Below are 21926 nucleotides of genomic sequence, written 5' to 3'. Positions count from 1 at the left end.
TGGTTGCCCATAGCAACATGACCTGTGAAGTGTATTTCACATCTTAGTAAATTTCCCCCCTAATACCAGCAAGTTTGTACGTACTCTCCCGCGTCATTTTTCCCTATTCTTTCTGACCGACCCCAGTTGTAGACCACAATTATTATAAATTCAACTCTGTGATAATCCAGATGCCCTGACTAGCACGCTTACCCCTGGGTTTTACATGTACTCTCCCTACTAATTTGGGGTTTACATGTATCCTCTTATCGCAATGTTCCTACCTTTGCTTTAAGACCTGTCCTTACACTTGAACTTGTCTCCTAGTTTATTTTAACTAGTCAGTGACATTATACATATGTATGATGTATGATCTACATGAAAGGCTTTGCTGCTAATATTGCCAGCGACTCTATAGGTGCCCATACATGGTACAATTGCCAGGTGTGATGAGATGCGCGCTCCCGTGCACATCCCATCGCACAGCCCAAAAAGTATATGCTGCACAAACTTTTTGTACTAGATTGCATCTTATTGCATTACAAAACATATGTGATGCAATCTAGTCCAAATTGCATACAATAATTGTACTGTGTATGGGCACTTCTTTGGACTGTAAATCTATTGTGCCTTTAGTCTGTGTTTTGACAGTATAATATTCTCCCATGCAGATTGCGGCCAGTAATGACAAGAGGGAGAGGGCCCCCCTGTCTAAAATGACCCGGGCCCCCGAATACTTAATCTGGCCCTGATCTATGTACAGTATAAAGCAGAACAGTGCAGAGCTTATAAGCTTTTTCTATGTTTTTTGCCAGAGATACAGGTTTCTTCTTCCTCCTATTTAGATTCTTAGATAGATTATTATCTGCAGAAGAAAAATGGATTTATCTGAGGGCTCTATATTTTCACAGTTTATCACAACCCCTGCAGTGTCTGCTTGGTTTAACAAGTGGTAGAAAGTATTACCCAATATACTTCAGTGGTGGATCTTCATTGCCGCTGTCCACACACATGCGCATATGCCTGAACCTGTTTGCCACTAGCTTATGCTGCCAGTTAGGGGGGAAATACACCTCTTATTAGCAGCAAAAGGTGCACTGGCAGCGTATATTGCAGTGTACTGCTGTGAAATCCAGAAATATATACTAGTTCGTAATGCAAGGGGATAGTGAATAGCCCCCCCTGGTGTATATCACCTATTCATCATTTGCACCTGGGGTGAGGAGTTTTAAAACAAGCATTTTTATTTATTGAGTTCAGTTCCACTTTCACTAAGCCTGTGAATATTTGAGAACTCTGATGCTTGTTTGCAAAATGTTTAAAAGGATTTCAGACTTTAAAACTGTGGCTTACAGGTTACACTACTACTTGGGGACAGTGCCAGCAATGACCAGGCATGTAACAGATGAAAGATGTAATGGTGATTCAGCAGAAAGTGCACAGCTGTGTGAGGCCATGCATGGAAAGGTTTCATAGATACTTTGCTAAACAACAGTAAAAATGTATCGACCTTATATTTGATTTAACATATCAGCCTGTCATGATATCCTGATTCTAAGCGTTTTTTAGATCCCTGTAAAGGCTAGTACAGATCACGCCAAGCAAGCTTGTGAGCAGGGCCCTCCTACATTTTGACTGTCTGTAAATACCCTGTTTTGTTGTTTCACTGTCTGCTATTGTAAAGCGCAACGGAATATGCTGCGCTATATAAGAAACTGTTAATAAATAAAAAATAAATAAATATATCATAGGTGAGGAGGAGTTAATCTTAGGTATTGTCTCACCCGCAGTGGTGAAAATAGAACAGAGCGGAGATGGATTTTAATGTTGCAAAGAGATACTGGAAGAAGGGGGAGAGTGGTGCCCAAAATACTCCTCTCATGCAGCCCAGCGGACACATTAGTAAAAGACAGCGGCCTTAATGTGGGAAATGGAATGTTCTCTGTGCCCTGTAAAGGATTCAGATTTTATTGTTATTTATGATGCTGGCACAGTCAGGGTGTCTCAGATTACAATGAAAATATATAATATAGTAACATACAGTAGATGTTTGCTGGCTCACTGGCTGTCGCTGACCGCAGAGAGATGACAATGTGTTATCAGTTCCCACATTTTATATAATATAAGGTACTCGTGGTAAGCAGAACGGGTCTGGGTAGCATAGATTACCACTGACCTATTGATGTTGGCATCATATGTCAGAAAGTCTTGTTTTTATCCAGCTTTACCTTATATTTGCCTCATGCATACACACTGAGTGATATTCACCCATCTAAGCTATTTCCCTGGGGGTGGACTGCTTTCCATACCAGGACGCTATGTAGTCGCGCCTTAAGAACCCATGACCCTGTTGCCAGATAATCAGTTGTTCTTCCCTGGACCACTTTTGGTAGGTAATTAACAACCAGCCAATCAACTCCGAACTGTTATTTTTCAAACCAAGCCTGTGACAGGACAGTTAGAAGCTGATTGGCTGGCTGTTTTTCACTCTCCATTTTATCACTTATTGAAGCTCGATACATCTGGCCCTTATTCCCTGGCACACCTCGCAAGACCTGCAGTTTTGGCCCAGTTGTCTAACCAACACAACTTGGCCTTTGTCATAGTTTCTCAGATCCTTAATCTTGCATATGTTTCCGGCTTCCCAACACTTTAACTTCAAGAACTGACTATCTATTTGCTGCCATATGTATCTAATCCTTTGACCGGTGCCATTATAAAAAACAATCATCAATATAATTTTTTTTTTACCTGTGATTGGTTTGAATATCATGGCTGATGGATGCACCTGTATTTTACAATCAAAACACTCCTTGTGAATGACAGCTTGTCAGACTTGCTGTGTGTGGATTGGTTGTTCATAAACAGAGTCAGAGCCAATGTTGTCACAGCAACTGTCTTTTAACCTCTTTAGGTCTCATCAGTGTGGGATCTGCACCACTTCATGGCCTAGGGAGGACATTTTTCACTTACACACTACAGGGAAAAGTCAAAGGTAACAATTTTCCTTGGTTGATCTCTGATGGTATAGTGGTTATTCAATCCTAGTTTGGGCTTGATTTAGGGGGTAATTCAGGATGGATGGATAGCATAAGCAAACAGGTGGCATTTCCGGTAACGGGCGTGTTGCCCCCATTTTCCGGATGTGGCCAAGCCGAGGACTAGACTTACTCCGGCTTCATTTAAAGAGGTGCACTGCAACCGATGGCAGCAATGTTCCTCTAACCTGCAATCATATCACAGTTCGATACGATCGCAAATGCAGATGGGGGTGGTTTGCACCTCTTCCTGCATGTACATTGCTTAAGGATTGCATAAGATAAGCTGCTGTGAGCTACAATGATATATATACTGCACAAAATACACTTATGGAATGATTGTTACAGTGTCAGACAAGGACACATGCTATAAACTGATGGATGAATGGCTGTAGTAGTGTCAGACAAGGACAAATGTGCAATAAACTGATGGCTGGCTGTAGTAGTGTCAGACAAGGATAATTACAAAACTAACTGCAAGTAGGTTACAACTATTTCATAGGTAGTGTTGTATGTAGTTACAACACAAGGTGGTATGTTCTGCAGCCTCAGTATGGCTGCCTGCTTAGCTTATCTCCCAACGGTTTCCAGTACATTTTCGAACTCCAAAAAAGAGGGGTAAATCAAGGGTTTGGCCAGTTGTGACCAATTAGCAGACATGTCACATATAAAATGCTAATAAAAATGCTTCTACCATTTACCATAATTCATGATACTTTCCTGTTGCTACAGTAATTGCCATTTTACAGTGTAACATGGGGTATTCTGTGTATTTTAGTAATGTATTTGAAAGGTACAAATGTAGTGTACTCCCGACAATACATCTGATATTTATTTTATCCGGTGCAGTAGACTACTCAGTACAACACAGCAGCAGTGTATGTAGATAGCAGCATGTTGAACAAATAAAATGGACCCTTATGAAAGATACTGTTACTCTATATGTATTTGATTTAAAAAAATCCCCATAATCACAACGTTACTCTATATATATATACACCCCTGACGAAAACTGGAAGGCATCCAGTTGAAACGGCTATTGGGTCAGCCTTGCTGCACTAGACTGTGTATAATGTTTTGACAAATACACTTCTTTTTTGCTTCAACTTCTCTGCGTGATTGCTGGTCTGTTATCCTAACCTGGTCCCCAGGATAGGTAAGTGCTATTTATATATATATATATATATATAACCAACTGATGGACGGCGGCACTCAGAAATGACGACACGTACACGTGTGTGGGAGCCATAATTTATGGAGTCTCGTAACGGAGGAAGGCAACAGAAACAGTAACCATTTGTGTCGACTGAGTGCCAGAGCTACAGCACGTATATATATATATATATATATATTTATATTTGTTTTAAGCTCTTTTATACGTAGCAACTCGCGATTTACATTTAGCAGCTTAACAATAAGGCAGACACAGACTATACTAGTCAGATGTTTTATCAGCTGTTACGTCTTTAAACAACCTTGAATTGGTATTTGTAGCAGAAACACAAAAGAAATGCATTCTCTGTGGAGTCTGTTAAAGTCTTTATCTTCTTTGTCTGGTTACAGAGCATTCTGCTTTAGCCAAACGGCATTACCGATGGTTGGCCGGTCTGCCTTTCTGTCTATTTACATGGCTACATTAAGTTAGAACATCTTCTGAGCCTTTAAGTGTATTTCTGAGGCTGTGAACATCTTGGTAGGAACATTCAGAGCTGACCCTAACCAATGTAATGGTGAGGCAGGAATGTGGCTTGTGCCTCTAATCTTGACAATTGTTCTGCCTTGGAACTGCCATCTCTCCTAGCAGCTCAGTTCACAGCAGCAGCCAGTTACATCCACATAATTGTAATCAGACATTATACGGCCCTGTGTAAGCAAAAGCATTGGCACTCCTACTCACTAAATTTTATATAGGGACCGTATTCACATTGCGTCACATTATTCATGTTAATCCTCCTCACAGTAGTGTCTGCTATTCACATTACACCACGTAGTAATGATACTTATTCACATTACACCACATCATCCTAGTATCTAGCCTCATTTTGTCCTTCAGGTCACTTTTTGACAATTTGTGATTGAAATAACTATCTTTAGGGTAGAACACCATATTGTTGATCCCTGAAACTCAGGGGCCATGACTTTCTACATGTGACAGTAGCAGTGGGGTATTAGGTACAAGGTGTCTCATGTACTGGATGAGAAGAAGCATTATACAAGATACATTGTACAATTAAAGCTCTCCAGGCTGGCATTTAAAGCAGGTCTCAAGTCAGAAATGGGATATAATAATATTTTTCTTAATATTTTAAAGACTATTTGCTTAAAAAAAAAAAAATCATTTTAGTCCCCTCCTTCAGTGATCCCTTATATAGTCTCCAGTCTACATTTCAGGGATCCCTTTTATAGTACCTCCGCCTGCAGAGCCCCTGGGCACTCACCCTGCCTCCCCACATTCTTGGCAATGTGCTGAGAGCTGTGGACCAGGACCAGCTAGTTGGTGGTAGCACTTTTACTGCGCATAGAAAGTGCAGCTGGACACACCACCAGCAAAACGTCCTCCTCCACAGTCCTTTCATTATCCTTCTCCTCAGCAGCCTATGTCGGACCCAGCATGGCCAGCCTCTCCCCGATTTCCTACAGTTTGGCCACGGTAACTCCTCTACATGGAATGTCACTCACAGCTTTCTTTGTGATGAGCAGCAGCTTGACTCCTGTCTTGTTCATCTCAGAGTCCATGCATCTTGCCCTCTTCTCACGAAAGGATACATAGCCTGAGAGAGTGAGATTGGGTCAGGTGGCCATTTACTTGACTTTCCATGTAGAAGGCCCTGAACCAGCAGCATGTTGCATAATGGTGTAACTAGTCAATTGGAAAACACAACACTGCTTCTACAGAGTGCTGTGGCCAACTAAGGTGGCATGAGGAGGTACCTGACATTAGGGTGTGCCTGTGCACACAGTCATCCCTGTGCGTATGCCTATAAATTAACTGAGCATTCCACTGTCAAGCTGACCTAGGCTTTGAATGCATGCCCCTAAGTTTGCCTACTGTATGTCGAAGGCCAGCTCTGAGAATATTCTCACTGGACTATGCTCGTCTAATGAGAGGACACGTGGCTGGCCTTGCCATTAAAATTATACAGTATTATGCACCCCCTGCTGCATTCATGTATATTGGTTCAGTCCCAACCTATCTGTCGACATGCAGAATATTGACTGTGACAAAAGGTTGACACAAGTTAAAAAAAAAACGAAATTGTCAGTGGCGACACCTGTTGACATGGACCCCCAATTAGTGTATCACGGATCCTTACATGGCTCACTTCGCTCTCCATGCTGTCCACGTGGATGTGAAAATATGAAAATGTTCCAGAAAGGAAGAAAAATGTAAAAGTGAATAACTCATGGGGCGAAATGTAATAGAGTGCGATTTTTTAGACATGTGCGATTTTTGGTCAAAAACGGCCGAAATCGCACATTTTCCGAAAATCGCACATTTAATAGGTTGAAAATCGCGGTAAAAAAATCGCACTTTTTACCGCGAAATCGCACTTTTAGAAGTGCGATTTTTAGTCACATTTCAATTCGCATCCAGATGTTTTCCCATTATAAAGTATACAACTCGCAAATGTAATAGGGTGCGATTTTTGGTCAATGTTACCAAAAATCGCAAAAAAAATAGACCAGGTTCTGACAGGCGAATTTGACAGAACCATGCACAGATCATTGAGATCTGTGCATGGTTCTGTTAATAAAAATGTGTAAAAGTGTTTTTATAAAAAAAAAAACGGCGTGGGGTCCCCCCTCCTAAGCATAACCAGCCCCAGGCTCATTGAGCCGGACCTGGTTCCAAAAATACGGGGGAACAAAAAGCATAGGGGTCCCCCGTATTTCTGAAACCAGCCCCGGACTCTTGGACCGGTCCTGGTTCCAAAAATACGGGGGACAAAAAATCTGGGGGTCCCCCGTATTTTGAAACCAGCACCGGGCTCCAACAGCCCGCGGTGTCATGCCACAGCCGGGGGACACTTTTTATACAAGGTCCCCCGGCCAAAACATGAGCACCGTGGCTGGTCAGCCTTGGACGGGGTACCTGGAGGAGTGGGGACCCCCCCAATAAAGGGGTCCCCCCCCCCAGGCTTCACCCGTCCAGGGCTGAAGCCCGGGGCTGTCACCGGCGTCCGTGGCCAGTGGACGCCGGCCTGATAGGGTTAAATCCATCATACATATCATTACATTGCTTTTTACCGGCGAACTACAAGTGCCAGCAGACCTCCCCCGCATGCTGGGACTTGGAGAACCACAAGTCCCAGCATGCAGGGCATTAATGGGCCCGCTGGGACTTGTAGTCCACCTGTAAAAAGAATGTTTATAAAAAACACACACACAGAGAAGTACAAGTTTATTACACACACACACCTCACTTTTACACCAGCGTTACTTACCATTCCTGGATCCAGCGCTGGTCTGGCTGCTTTACAGCCGGCTCCCCCCGCACTGACAGGCAGCGGGGAGAACCGCTTTCTCCGTTGCCTGTCACCGGCTTTCTCCGTAGCTTCTGTAGCTCTGTCCCAGTGCTACAGAGGCTGAGAGCGTGATTGGCTGAGCTACAGTATGCGTCTCCATGGAGACGCATAGCTCAGCCAATCAGGACTGAGCTATGCGTCTCCATGGAGACGCATACTGTAGCTCAGCCAATCACGCTCTCAGCCTCTGTAGCACTCGGACAGAGCTACAGAAGCTACGGAGAAAGCCGGTGACAGGCAACGGAGAAAGCGGTTCTCCCCGCTGCCTGTCAGTGCGGGGGGAGCCGGCTGTAAAGCAGCCAGACCAGCGCTGGATCCAGGAATGGTAAGTAACGCTGGTGTAAAAGTGAGGTGTGTGTGTGTAATAAACTTGTACTTCTCTGTGTGTGTGTTTTTTATAAACATTCTTTTTACAGGTGGACTACAAGTCCCAGCGGGCCCATTAATGCCCTGCATGCTGGGACTTGTGGTTCTCCAAGTCCCAGCATGCGGGGGAGGTCTGCTGGCACTTGTAGTTCGCCGGTAAAAAGCAATGTAATGATATGTATGATGGATTTAACCCTATCAGGCCGGCGTCCACTGGCCACGGACGCCGGTGACAGCCCCGGGCTTCAGCCCTGGACGGGTGAAGCCTGGGGGGGGGGGACCCCTTTATTGGGGGGGTCCCCACTCCTCCAGGTACCCCGTCCAAGGCTGACCAGCCACGGTGCTCATGTTTTGGCCGGGGGACCTTGTATAAAAAGTGTCCCCCGGCTGTGGCATGACACCGCGGGCTGTTGGAGCCCGGTGCTGGTTTCAAAATACGGGGGACCCCCAGATTTTTTGTCCCCCGTATTTTTGGAACCAGGACCGGTCCAAGAGTCCGGGGCTGGTTTCAGAAATACGGGGGACCCCTATGCTTTTTGTTCCCCCGTATTTTTGGAACCAGGTCCGGCTCAATGAGCCTGGGGCTGGTTATGCTTAGGAGGGGGGACCCCACGCCGTTTTTTTTTTTACTTTTTTTTTTTTGCACAAAAGCGCATTTATAAAAATGCGCACATTTTCATGACTGAAAATGCGCACATTTTCATGACTAAAAATCGCGGCAAATCGCATTTTTTTGCCGCTAATTCGCATCTCATTACATATGCGAATTCGCGGCAAAAAATGCGATTTTTAAAGGTGCGATTTGGTGCGATTTTTTTTTAGTCTAAAAAATCGCACCCTATTACATTTCGCCCATGACCTTTTGCTTGTTTCAACCTTTTGGCAATGCCGACTTTTTTGCGGGTCAACATTTTGTAGTGGGTGGATATTTTGCTTGTTGACACTGTACACCTATCAACCTAATACCTTCATCATTGTGAGTGGTGATTGGCGCTTTAAGTGATTTGCTAATTGTTCTGTTCACTAGAATCTGTATGGTTGGCTCTGTATAGTTATGGATTGCATTACACACACAATACAGGCTTGTCCCTTTGAGGCCTCTATGTTGGATTCACATATAAGAAAATATACTGATGATATTGTTTCAGACTCCTCCAAAATATTGTAAAAGATAGTATATTGTCACTGGTTATGATTTCTGACAAGAAACAAGCTAGAAAATGTCATATTGCAATTTCTTTTATCATGCAATAAATCTCAACCAGTTATGTGTAAAATGTCATTATTGATTAATAGAGCAGCAACAGCAAAACTATCCAAATTACAAATGTACAGTAGTAAATGTATTGAATGGGTTTGGTCATAATATCAATATGTTTATCAGGTCAAAATCTGTTAAAAATCGACATTTGGAATGTGAGTGTCGAAATGCTACTTATTTGCAGTTTCCATTGTTAATTTATAATCTTGCCCTCTTGGTTCAATCCGGAGTATTAAATAGAATTTTATGACTGTGTTATCTTATCCTGGTGCTGCTAATGCTGCGTAATCTCACATTGTCTGCACTTGTGTTTCAGAATATCCAGGATCTGTGCTCCTCGGGGAGTGCACCAGGGTTCAGTGACCGGTTGCAGCAGTTATACAGTGCAGTGATCAAAGCTGCTGGTATGTTAACATGAGTCTATGTAGAAGTGCTTTCATACTGCTTGGACAACCACTATGCTTTTATTTGGGTGTGGTATGCCAGGCCAACAGTTGGGATTCCGACGGTCATTTTACTGACATCGGATTCCTGACTGCCGGTACTCTGACAGGGAGGAGAGCGCATTGAAGCCCCTTGTGGGCAGGTTCTATTCTTCCTCTATGGGGGTCGTTGACCCTACGAGAGGGAAAAGCTCATCAGTTGGGATCCTGACTGTCTGTCATTTTACAGTCAAGATCTTGATGTCGATGTACTGACCGTCTGAATCCCGACTGTCGCTCCGTCATCCGGCACCCTTTTATTGCCTCTAATGTTATGTCCCAATTATACCGTGTTCTTACTGCCAGTGAGAAATATACGGCTTTTACCCAGCATTAAAGTGCTGGGGACTGCAGGGACGGACCCCCGTTCTCACTGCAAGGCAAATTCCCGGGTGAAGAAGTTCTACCCGGTAATTTGCCTTTTAACACGGGTTTTTATGCAGTGAGAACGGGTCAACCCGTGTCTGCATACCCAGATCTCAAACATGGGTAAAAAGAAGGGTTTTACCCGTGTATGAGATCCGGGTATGCGACCCGTTCACACTACAAAAAAAACTGTGTTAAAAGGCAAATTTTCCCGGGTCGACATGCTAGACCCGGGAATTTGCCTGCAGTGAGAACGGGGTATTAGTAGCAGTCTTTAATGGTTGAGGTTTGACACATGCTTCAGAATATTACAGCCATCTTGTTTTTTTCCATATTAAGGTGACAGCGAGCAGGCTGGACCTCTTCCTAAACCACTGTCTGTGGATGAGAACAGTGGCGGTGTAGATATAAAGGAAGCTTCAACTGCTCAAGATGATGGTGGCAATGGATGCAGACCAAAATCATCGCAGGTTTGTCTAAATGTATAAATTAGTGGATGCAAATGTCATTCATGTCACACTATGTACAATGAGTGATGCACTTACTAACCCTTGTTTGACCTCAATACCTAAAATGTAGAATATATCACATACTGTAAAACACTACATGGGTTGAATATGTTTCAGACGCTCATTAGATTTATTACTAGATCAGAATAAGATGTGGTGAAAGTTTTCTCCTATGTACAAAGAAATAGACTACATTATGCAAACTGAATATTGAATTACAATGAAGTATAAATACTGGTATCAGGACAATAGCTTGCAGTATGCAAAATAACAAATTTACATACTATATAACACCATATACTTTCTTTTTTACTTTTATAAGTTCAAAAAACTGTACCTCCCAACTGTCCAGTTTTTTGCAGGACAGTCCCACTGTCTCATCAGCGGACAGCTGTATTCTGCGGTTGGGGGGGGGGGGGGGGGGCAGTTGGAAGTTTCCCTGTCACTTGCTGCTCTGCTTGGGAGATAGAAGGGTTGGGGGCATGGCCAGCAGCCCTCAGTGCACTGGACATGTCCCCGTAGTTATTAAAAAAAGAGTGATTCATAGGAGGTAGAGGGGTTAAGGGTATGGCCAGCATACTCCCATAGTTATGAAACATAAATTCCTGGGACATAGGGGGGCAGGGGGCATGGCCAGCTGCTCTCAGACCTCTGGGCATGCTTCCATATTTCTGAAAACAGGGGAGTGGCTCACAATGACATCAGCCACATGAAATAACACCCCCTTTGATGAGGTCACACCCCCTTTCCATGAGCCAGTTTGGCTTCAGGTTTTCACATGCTGAATGTTGGGAGTTAAGGTGCCCATACACTAGTAAGATTTATCTTCAGATCTGGCTGGTTGGAACAAAAACCTGGTAATATCTGAATTACAGTTTGTCAGTTTTCCAGCATTTCTCAAGAAAATGGTCAACTGTCATTTGATCTCATCCATAACCAGGTTTTTGTTCCAACCAGAAAGATCTGCAGATAAATCTGCGTGTGTATGGCCACCTTTAGGTATAAACTCTGCCCTTACATTCCATGTTCAAGGCTTTCCATGCTTGAACAAAGGTAACTTAATTAGTACCTCAGTCCAATATGATTTAACCATCTGGACTCAAGCATGGATATTTTAAAACCTGGACTGTAATATTAGTAGAGCATGGGCAACTCTGCTATAGCCTAAAAATGACCGCAAGTCCCCGCAGGCTGTAGTATATTTATACATTTCACCAAGTTCCGGCTGTCGAGTGATGGAAAGTCCGTCGATCTACAAAATCTGTGGCCTTTTCAGAAAAAACAGATCTGACTTTTTAAAAAGTCGCTTCTGCCACATTCAGTGCTGTCATTAACGGCAACATTCAATAGCTGAGTGTCGGGAAATATTGGCAGAGATTGAATACCTTAGACTCTTAGAGATTTGATATTATCATATTCATAAAACATTTTACTCCCAAAATGGAATGCTTAAAAATATTTTAATAAATTTAATTTACCTAGCAGTGCAGGCGTGGACCGGTGACGGGCTGTGCACATGGGAATGCCCAGCGTTTCATGGATATTCCCATGCAAATGGCGCCGTGGATCGGGTGCCGACAGCTCACATCACCGGATATCAGCTGCCCGCCCTCTTCCGGTACAGGGAAGATGCAAAGCTAAGACACCAGAATGTGTCTTAGTTTTGCGTGCATATTCCATACCATTCGATGGTCGGCGAACAAAAACATGGTTATGGATGAATGACAGTTTGTCAGTTTTCCAGCATTTCCAAGCAAGTGGTCAACTGTCATTTGCTCTCATCCATAACCATGTTTTTGTTCCAACCAGCCAGATCTGAAGATAAATCTGCATGTGTATGGCCACCTTAAAACCTGATGGACTGTAACCAGTAGCAACTGACCAGATGATTGTTTTCATTTTGTGAATCCCACTTTTCTTTTTACTAAAAAGAAAACCAATTTAATGCCATATTCCTGGCATGCAGTCACCATGTTGACATTCCAAATGTTGACCATAGCAACGTCAAAAACCACAAAGTTGATCATTATGTCAAAATGATGACATTGTACACTTCAAAATCTGCAAAATGTCAACTGTTTAAATTGTCGACGTGTTAAATATCAACATTCTGTAAGGAGGGACAGACTGATTTGAGAGGGTTAGTCATTAGGGGGAGGGTTATATTAGGCTGCAGGAGTGAAGGGTTACAGTTACACTAGTGGGCGCTAACTTGTATGGCCCCATTTCAACTTAAGATTATATACAGTATTATTGAAAATTGTCAGTCTTCCCATAACATCTGACCCTGATATCACCTAACCGCGAAGGCCACACATTGCCTACATCATGCTAAAATGTCCAGTTGCTTCTTTTCGAATACTCTCAAAAGCCACTGCTTTCTCCTCAGCCAAACTGTTAGGCTGGGTACAGCACCAGAACGATTTGGGCTCAATTCCATAAATTTCGACAAGTCTAACGACCGATTGTATGTATGAACAGCAGAATTGTGCATGTTTTCAATGCGATTCCGATCCGATGCGCGTCCCTGCTGCTTGAAGGGTCGCTTTGGAGATTCTACATGGCGAACTAAAGATCCCTCAATCTGACTCCGAGCCGGTGTTTATTGGATGCACATCATGTGTGTTTTTGGACGTACAACCGTCGTGCAACCCTGCCTATTTGAGTGGCATTTCCTGTACACTTCCGTGTTTTTCAGCATCATGCACAGTGCTATCATAGCAGTGGGATTCTCCTCAACATTTCTGGATCCCATCCCAATCCAATTGGACCATTGGATCCCGATCGGATTGAGATCATTTCTCACAAAAACGCAGTTTTTACAAATCATGAGCTGGGGACTGCCTGCCAGCTCCCAGGAAGTTCAAGGGAAATTGTTTCTCGATCGTCGTACAATCATGGTAGTTCTGGTTTGTACTCTACATAACTCACACAAACTGAGAGTTACATTCTGTCTTGCTTGGACTACTGCCACTCCCTCTAACTTCTCTAGATGCATTCTATGGGCCTGATTCTGGTTCACTTGCAAAAGTAAATTCGGTACTTATGTAGTATCTGGGCTGCCGATTTTCTGATTGTATGCCTTACCTTAAGGCATACAATCAGATGCGATTCGACGCGATTTTCGGCAAAATCGCATCCGATATCACATGCGATATCGCATGCGATTCGATGCGATTTTGCATAGGATTCAATGTTAACAAGGTCCTGTTCATTTCCCCACTATCCAAGTGGGCATAGAGTTGATTTTATAAAGTGTGGCGTGCGCACCGAGCCCGAAGCGTGGCGAGCGCAGCGGAAAACATTTTACGTAATCGCCGGCCCCTCGCGGGGCTCGCTGTGCTCGCCACGCTTCGGGCTCGGTGGCTCGCTGCGCTCGCCACGCTTTATAAAATCAACTCTATGCCCACTTGGATAGTGGGGAAATGAATAGGACTATGTTAACATTGAATCCTATGGAAAATCGCATCAGATCGCATGCGATATCGCATGCGATTCAATGCAATTTTTTCGACCAGATTTTAAAATCGGGCGCCCAGATACTACATAAGTACCGTAAATTATCTCTAAAGGTCAAAACCTTGTGCACTGCAGGTGGGGTAGATGTGACATGTGCAGAGAAACTTAGATTTGGGTAAATTATTTTGTTTCTAAGCAGAATAAATACTAGTTGCTTTATTTTTACACTGCAATATAGATATCAGTTTGAAATACAAACCCCACCCAAATCTACGTAACTCTCTCTGCACGTGTTACATCTGCCCCACTTGCAGTGAACATGGTTTTGTCCATTATAGAGATAATTTGCTTTTGCAAGTGAACCAGAATCAGGCCTTATATCACCACCCTAAGCTCTATCCTCAGATGTGTTACTATAGTGCTTTAATTGCGCCTCAATGTACTTGTGTTTCCATCCCAATCTATCGTACGCCTGCATTAGGCTTAAATGCTGCTGCTTCAAATGGAATAATTGACAGATTATTAGTTCTGCTCTTCGATGCTTCCTCTCTAGACTATTCGGTACTTGTGAGTTATCTGGGCGTCCGATTTTGGTACTAGATCGCATGCGATATCGCATGCGATTTGCGATTTGCATGCGATTTAACATGCGATTTGCATAAGATTTGCTATTCATTTCATTACCCCACTATCCCCAAAGTGTGTCTATCAACGTGAACCCGAAGCGTGGCGAGCGCAGCGAGCCCGCGAGGGGCGGCGGTACGCGTCCTCCGACCTTTTCATGCCCTACTATCCACTAGGGCGTGGAGTGAGAATAGAATAGTGTGGCGAGCGCAGCGAGCCACCGAGCCCGAAGCGTGGCGAGCGGACGCGGACACCTTCACAGGTATCCGCGTGCCCTTGCGGGCTTCACAGGTGTCCGCGTCCCCTCGCGGGGCTCGCTGCGCTCGCCACGCTTCGGGCTCGGTGGCTCGCTGTGCTCGCCACACTATTCTATTCTCACTCCACGCCCTAGTGGATAGTAGGGCATGAAAAGGTCGGAGGACGCGTACCGCCGCCCCTCGCGGGCTCGCTGCGCTCGCCACGCTTCGGGTTCACGTTGATAGACACACTTTGGGGATAGTGGGGTAATGAAATGAATAGCAAATCTTATGTAAATCGCATGCTAAATCGCATGCGATATCGCATGCGATATCGCATGCAAATCGCATGCAAATCGTAAGTACCCAAAATCGGACGCCCAGATAACTCACAAGTACCGACTATTCTCTACCAACTCACACCACAAACCCAAGATAATACATCAGCCATTTCTAGTTTGGTTCTAGTTTTCACAGTCTAACTGTGGCACTACTTATATGCCAAATTAGCTTGCAAAGTGCCTCTGTCATATAATTGGTCCCTGGAAAATTGGTAGACCTCAATTTTGTAGCCGTTTATTTACACCACAAAATATATACCCCCGTATGGAGGTGATGTTTACTGTACTCTAGCTCAGGGTTGCCGACTTTTAATTGCTCCTCTCCGGGAGAAGCCCGGAGAGGAGACTTTCCTTACCCGATCGGGGGCGGGGCTTGACCTGTGACGTCATCAAGCCCCGCCCCCATTACGGGAAATAGGCGAAATGACTGATCTCCATGGAGGGGGCGGGGCTAAAATGACACGATTGTGCCGTTTTAGCTCCGCCCCCTCCTCTGAGACCCGCGGATTGCGGCATGTATATGCCGCAATTCGGGGGGCTCAGGGGGGTCCCCCAGATTCCGGGAGGGTTGCCCACCCTTCCGGGGGGCCGGGAGAGGGACCCGATTTTCGGGAGACTCCCGGGAATTCCGGGAGGGTCGGCAACCCTGCTCTAGCTTTTTCTGTGCAAAACTCTCATGTAGGTCCACCATTAAATCTATGAATTAAAAGTGAAATGTGATTTGATAATGGTGGATTTAATCTTATCATTTCGCAAGGAATAATAAATCTAGCCTCTCAGTGTACCAACGCATTTGGCTTGAGTAAATACTGTATGTTATGGCCAGTTGCCTGCAGAATCCTAGACTAGATGCTGCAGCTTCCTGTGACCTTGTCAGAGCTTGCTATCTCTCCGTGCACTTTAAAACTGAATTTTCACCTAGTCAGAGTTTCTGTTTGTTCTTCCTGCAGTACTGGAGCAGTTCTTATTGAAACAAAGTAAATAATATTTGTTAAAATGCTGAGAAACATTAGTTTGGGGAATTTGTGGTGTTCGAGGTCATGTCCAGCAGTTATGACATCATTGCATGATATCATATTATTTTTCAGTACACATAGGACATGTACACAAAGGGAAAAGTGCATGTGAACAGGTAAAAAGCTAGAATGGTTTTGCTCTGTGCACTACTGATCACCACCGGGGACACTCTGACCTGAGAGATCCTTTGATGTGCTGCCCACTACTGTCTTGTGACCTCCTTAGCTCACTGTATTGGGCTAGTCAGGTCACCGCGCTTAGGCGTGAGAGAGTGAAAGGGGAAACAGGTAAATGTATCTGAACTCAGGTTAGGAACTGCTCAATGACAGCAAGAACTGCACTGGGGTCCACTGAGACTACCTGCCAATGAATATAGAGCATTACTTTTTATTTAATTAGGATGTAATCTAAAATAGTATGCTACTGTAGCATGCCTGTCTGGTATGGCGTTCCCTTAGATAATTGTTTTGGGGTTGAAAGGAAAGCATTTTATATGTATTTTATGCATGTTACCCCTGTTCAACGTACCTCTAACTTATAACTAGATAAAGAACCTGATGCCTTAGCAGGGGCTAGGACCCTACATTTATCATATAGGGCCAGATGTATCGACCTTCAAAAAGTGATAAAGTGGAGCGTGATAAACAACCAGCCAATCAGCTGTTTACTCACATTTTTCAAACCTAGGGCCAGATTCTCTAAGCTTCAAAAGTGATAAAATGGAGAGTGATAAACAGCCAGCCAATAAGCTCCTGCCTGACATTTTTCAAACACAGTCTGTGACATGGCAGGTAGGAGCTGATTGGCTGGCTGTTTATCACTCTGGATTTTATCACTTTTGAAGCTTAGGAAATCTGGCCCCTAGACTGTAAGATGACTGTTAGGGGCTGATTTTATCTCCATTTATCACTTTTTGAAGCTTGATACATCTGGCTCATAGCCAGTGATAGGAGCGGAAAGTTAGAAGTGGCTGCATGGATAATATATGTAAATAGAATATAATTACATGGGAAGAAATAGGAGAAGTGGTGGTAGGGCATACTGCTATATATACAGGCCCCATATACACTATAGCTCAGTACCTCACCTAAAATGTCAACAGGTGGCTTACATAAGGGAAGTCTTCTGCTATGTAGACAGGATGCTGCAGGCAACATTGCAAGATCTACCGGAAGTTTTACACCTTCTGTTATGTTGCCTCTGATCACTAGGGAATATGGTGTATTTAATCTCGTATTAAGCTCTGTTACCATTTTATTTATTTAACCATCTGGAATGGTTTCTTCTATTCTTTCTAAGTTGCCATCTTTTTCTACCCAACTGTCTGCAATGAGAGCATTTCCCATCTATAGCAGTGGTGCAGTATAGATCCCATTCTACTGTACATATGAAGTGTGCATAATATGTGTTGTTGACGTTAATATACTTCTGTTTCTGGCAGGTGCCTGCAGTTGCTGATCTCACGTTGACACAGTGTCCCCCAATTACAGTGTCCAAAGCCAAGAAAAGGAAAGCAAAGGGTCTCTTCACATGATAGCCCTGCAGTCACCTGGAGATGTGTGGGAAGACAAAATAATTACCTCAGGGGCATACTTTACATTTACATGATCATTCAGCATTCATTTCGCAGTCAGTCAGACTCACTCACTGGTTTCCATTGAATAAATCATAGCCACCTTGTGGTCAAAAGAAGTGTTTCATTGTGGCCTGGCTTCATATTAAATTCTATACAGTTATGAAAAGCATAAACCTGTTAGGGATACATCACATTATCCTCGAGTTTGGGAACATGTATTTTTACATTTGTGTAATGTAGTTAGTGATACATACGGTGCATACATTATTGGAAGGTCTTCCCCTGTTACATGCAGTTGATATTTCCTTCTGTAAACTTTTAACGCTAACTCAATTCCATTTAGTCAGTGACCAGTTGCTGTAGATGACATCTGTGTACACATATAAATAAGGTAGAAATGTAATTCTTACCAATGGTCGCAACATGCTTCTCTCATGCACCAGCATCATCAATTTCCAGTAGAGGTTTCCAGGAAAATTAGCGATATTAAGGTGCTGTATTTCTGTGAAATGTTCTAAGCCAAAAATCATGTCCATTGCTGTGAACTTAGAGGCATATTTAACAATGAATGATATTCATGTTCTTTTTTTTTTTTTTAAGCACATTTTTTTTTTCAAGGAAATAAACAGGTCTCAAGACATGTGTCAATTGTAAACATCAGTTGTCATTTCGAGTATTGTATAATTGCAGATAGTATCTAACATCTGCAAACACCTCACATACAACTACTCATAACATCTCCAAGGACCAAAGTATGTCCTAATATATTCATCTTTATCTTTACAAAAATTAGTACAATAATACACGTAAAAAATCTGTTCAGAAAATAAAATACCTTAAGGGGGGGAGACAGACATACAAGACGCACCGGGAAGCACATGAGGGACGTGGGAAGGAGTACCAGGGCATTAGGGTAATATCCTACACCTTAAACATCTACATGAAGGCGAAATAATCTATTCACATCAACAAATTGAGCATATGGAATAATGAGATTGTAAGGCAATAACAATGTCATATCTAGGTAGACCCGTATTGATCATATCCAAATACAGTTACCATGCAACTGCCTTATGAGGAACCAAGAGGTATTTTCGTATAGTCGCAATATTTGAGTGTCAGTAGGTAGTGTTTCAATGTACGGACCCCATTTTTTATAGAAACGCAGAACCCTGTTTTCTATGTCAGGTAGGGTAGCCTTCCTCTCCATGTACAGTGTGTTAAACAACATTGTTTTGGTTTATAAGATGGAAGGGGCCGTGCGTTTAATCCAATGCTTAAGAATTAATTTCTAAACAACCCCCAATATCACTGTCAATATAGGCAGAATAGGTTTTTTTACGACCTCCCAGATCCCAATTGTCAAAGACAAGGAGCAGGCATACGATATTCATGTTCTTACTCGTTAATAATCTTAAATGGTGCTCCACCACGTATCTGCTAACTGCAATTTTTCAAACATAAGGCAGGAGCTGATTGGTTGGAACACAATTCAAAATGAATAACAAGTGATAACAAGAATATCACTTATTGTTAAATGTGCCCCTGAATTACCATCCCAACAGTTCTTATGAAATAACCTGCATTCCCTCTACTTCATTTTGCAGAAATAGTCACCCCCAACCAGAAGCCCCAACCTTAATATTTTGGACAAAATAAACTGCAACTATAAAGCTCCGACAGTGTTCATGGGGAAATTTGCGTTCCCACGGTCGGTAGCAATGGAAGTTTAGTTTGATGTGTGTACAAGCTATATTATTAACCAGTAACCTGAGTATGCTGATGGAGGCTGAAACATTATTGTTCAACCCCTTATTAAAGTCACTCCAGTATGCACACCCAATTAGGGCTTATGGTAACTCGCTCCAGTGTGTACCCAGTTTAAGTATAAGATGCACACATTTATAGGACTCCTTTTGTAACAATTTGTGTATGCTGTTGTGAATATAATGAGCATTTTTTTATTTAATCTGTAAAGATATACTTTAAGATATACTTTAATGTATTGTATACCCCCACCACTAAATACAGTACAATTCATTGTAGAGGAAGTGGCTTAAGATGCATATACACGGTGCAAAATGTACTTTTGATTTTGACTATATAATCAAAATGGAAAGAAAAGTTAGTACATATTGCACAGTATGTATACAGCTTGCGATGCCAATGTGCAGCCCGCAAGGCCGGTGTTGCAAGTAAAAATAGACTGTGCAGTCAATTCATCTTGTATTATATTGTATACTATCTAGTGTTCTATTATAGTAAAAATCTGCCAAATACAGTCAAATCTGTGGTTCTGATCTTCGGGGAGATCATGGGAAATCGAATAGTCAAAATCGTCCATAGCCAAAATCTCTGCAGGAACTTGTAACTCCTCCGTTTTGTCTACTGTCAGTGACCATTTGCATTAGTAACGCAGACACAATAGTATTCTAACTAGACTCCTGCATGCACCTTCTGTATCACTAGCTATATATTCTTTATGGGTTGGAACTGCTATACTCCTGGTAAGTCAGCTGCAGTTTTTTCTTACTGTGTAAGGGCTATTTCACATGCTCCGGCTGATGCCGGGCGGCAAAACTCTGCACAACCAAAGGCTGTGCCATACAGATACCTCACAGAGGACAGCTAATGTGTCCTTTCATGCGGGATGGTCACTGCCCGGCCACCAGGTTGCAGCCAGATTTAACCACTGGAAAGGACATCTGCCGGGCCATGGCCATCCCATGCTAACAGGTTAGTGTGTCCAGAGGGCGGTGGGAGCCTTTCTCACACACACACCGGTCATTTGGTGTGCTGTTTTAGTGCTCTCTGCCCCCAACCAGTGGTAGCATCTGGCTGCAACCGGGTGGCCGGGCCATGGCCGTCTCATGTGAATGGACACAACCATGTCTAGTATTAACTACTGTGTATGGTACGGCTTTTGTCCGTGCGGGGTTTTGCCGCCCGGCAGCAGCCGGAGCGTATGAAACTGGAAACTATCCTAATTCCCACCATTAAATTTACACAGCACCGGCTCATGGAGCCGATGCACGTGAAAGGAACAACTGTCCGGCAAAAATCTGGACAAAGTTTGTCTGTGTTTTTGCCTTCCGGTTAAAACCGGAGCGTGTGAATTAGCCCTCAGGAAGTGCAGACAAAACAACAATTACATTTGTACAGTATAACAGACTGGATGTAAGGTTTGTTCACTTGTTCATCATGTTATAGTCCTGCAATATATGCAGTGGTGTTTAGATTTTGTAAAGTATGATTTTATTACATTCTATTTTGTTCAATAAATCATTTTTTTTTTTTTGCATGCACAGTTCCTGCTTTTCCTGACTGTAGAAGGATTTATAACCACTTGCTTGTATTATTGTTCCTTTTTTCATTAAATGAAGATAATGAATATAAGGGAGAGGTGAGATCGTCTGATACATAGAGGTAAGGCTACGGTTTCACCATTCAGTGTACAGATCAGCTTGAACTACTATTCCGTCACTTCGTTTCCAGCATCATTATGCAAACAGCCTACATCTACAGAATGTGTTCTTAATGACATAAAAATGTGGAGGTGTAACTTCGCTGAGTTTACATATTTAGTACAGCTAATTAGATATGGGTGTGGTATGCGCCTCCAACAGTGGGGATCCCGAAAGTCAGTATAATAACTTCTGGATCCCAACTGCCGGTGCTTTGACGCTGCGGGTCCGGTTGCTTGCTTTGCTCACCACAGGTTCTTTTCTCCCTCTATGGGGGTCATGTGTCGGTATCCCCCCTGTTGGAGCACCGGCAGTTGGAATCCCGACGTCGGGATACTGACTGTCGGAGCGTCATCCTGCACCCATTAGATATATATATATATATATATATATATATATATATATATATATATACACACACACCTTCTCATACCTTTAATTATGCCATTAAAACCCCTCCACATGTCCTACATGTACATTTATAAGGCATCAGGTGTCAAAGGATGGACGGATGGAAAACCAGCCCGGGAAATTTCTCGGAGTAGCCCAAATAAAGGCGGGGTCTGTTAAGGGGTGGGTTTTTGTCAATAGGGGTGAAATACTCTCACTGTATATGGGTGGGACACAGTTGCAACCTTCTTGCATCTTTTGCTACAGTTGCAAGGGGAGAGAGAGTGTCATG

At 43.2% G+C, this 21926-nt stretch overlaps 1 protein-coding gene across 1 annotated transcript in view; it reads left to right on the top strand.

Annotated features, from left to right (window-relative positions):
• The window catches only part of NHEJ1 (non-homologous end joining factor 1), a 174452-nt gene extending 153380 nt beyond the window's left edge, over positions 1-21072 (top strand). The window contains exons 6-8 of the mRNA XM_083153736.1: positions 9487-9574; positions 10358-10488; positions 17646-21072. Coding sequence (XP_083009862.1) covers positions 9487-9574; positions 10358-10488; positions 17646-17738 — 312 coding nt within the window. The 3' untranslated portion in view covers positions 17739-21072. The remainder of the gene's footprint in view (positions 1-9486; positions 9575-10357; positions 10489-17645) is intronic.
• Positions 21073-21926: the final 854 nt, after the last annotated feature.

The sequence above is a fragment of the Crinia signifera genome, chromosome 7 (assembly GCF_055691185.1).
Source record: "Crinia signifera chromosome 7, ASM5569118v1, whole genome shotgun sequence".
In the NCBI taxonomy this organism is placed as follows: domain Eukaryota; kingdom Metazoa; phylum Chordata; class Amphibia; order Anura; family Myobatrachidae; genus Crinia; species Crinia signifera.
The sequence above is the reverse complement of the archived record's forward strand: the minus strand, read 5'-3'. Positions and strand labels throughout refer to the sequence as shown.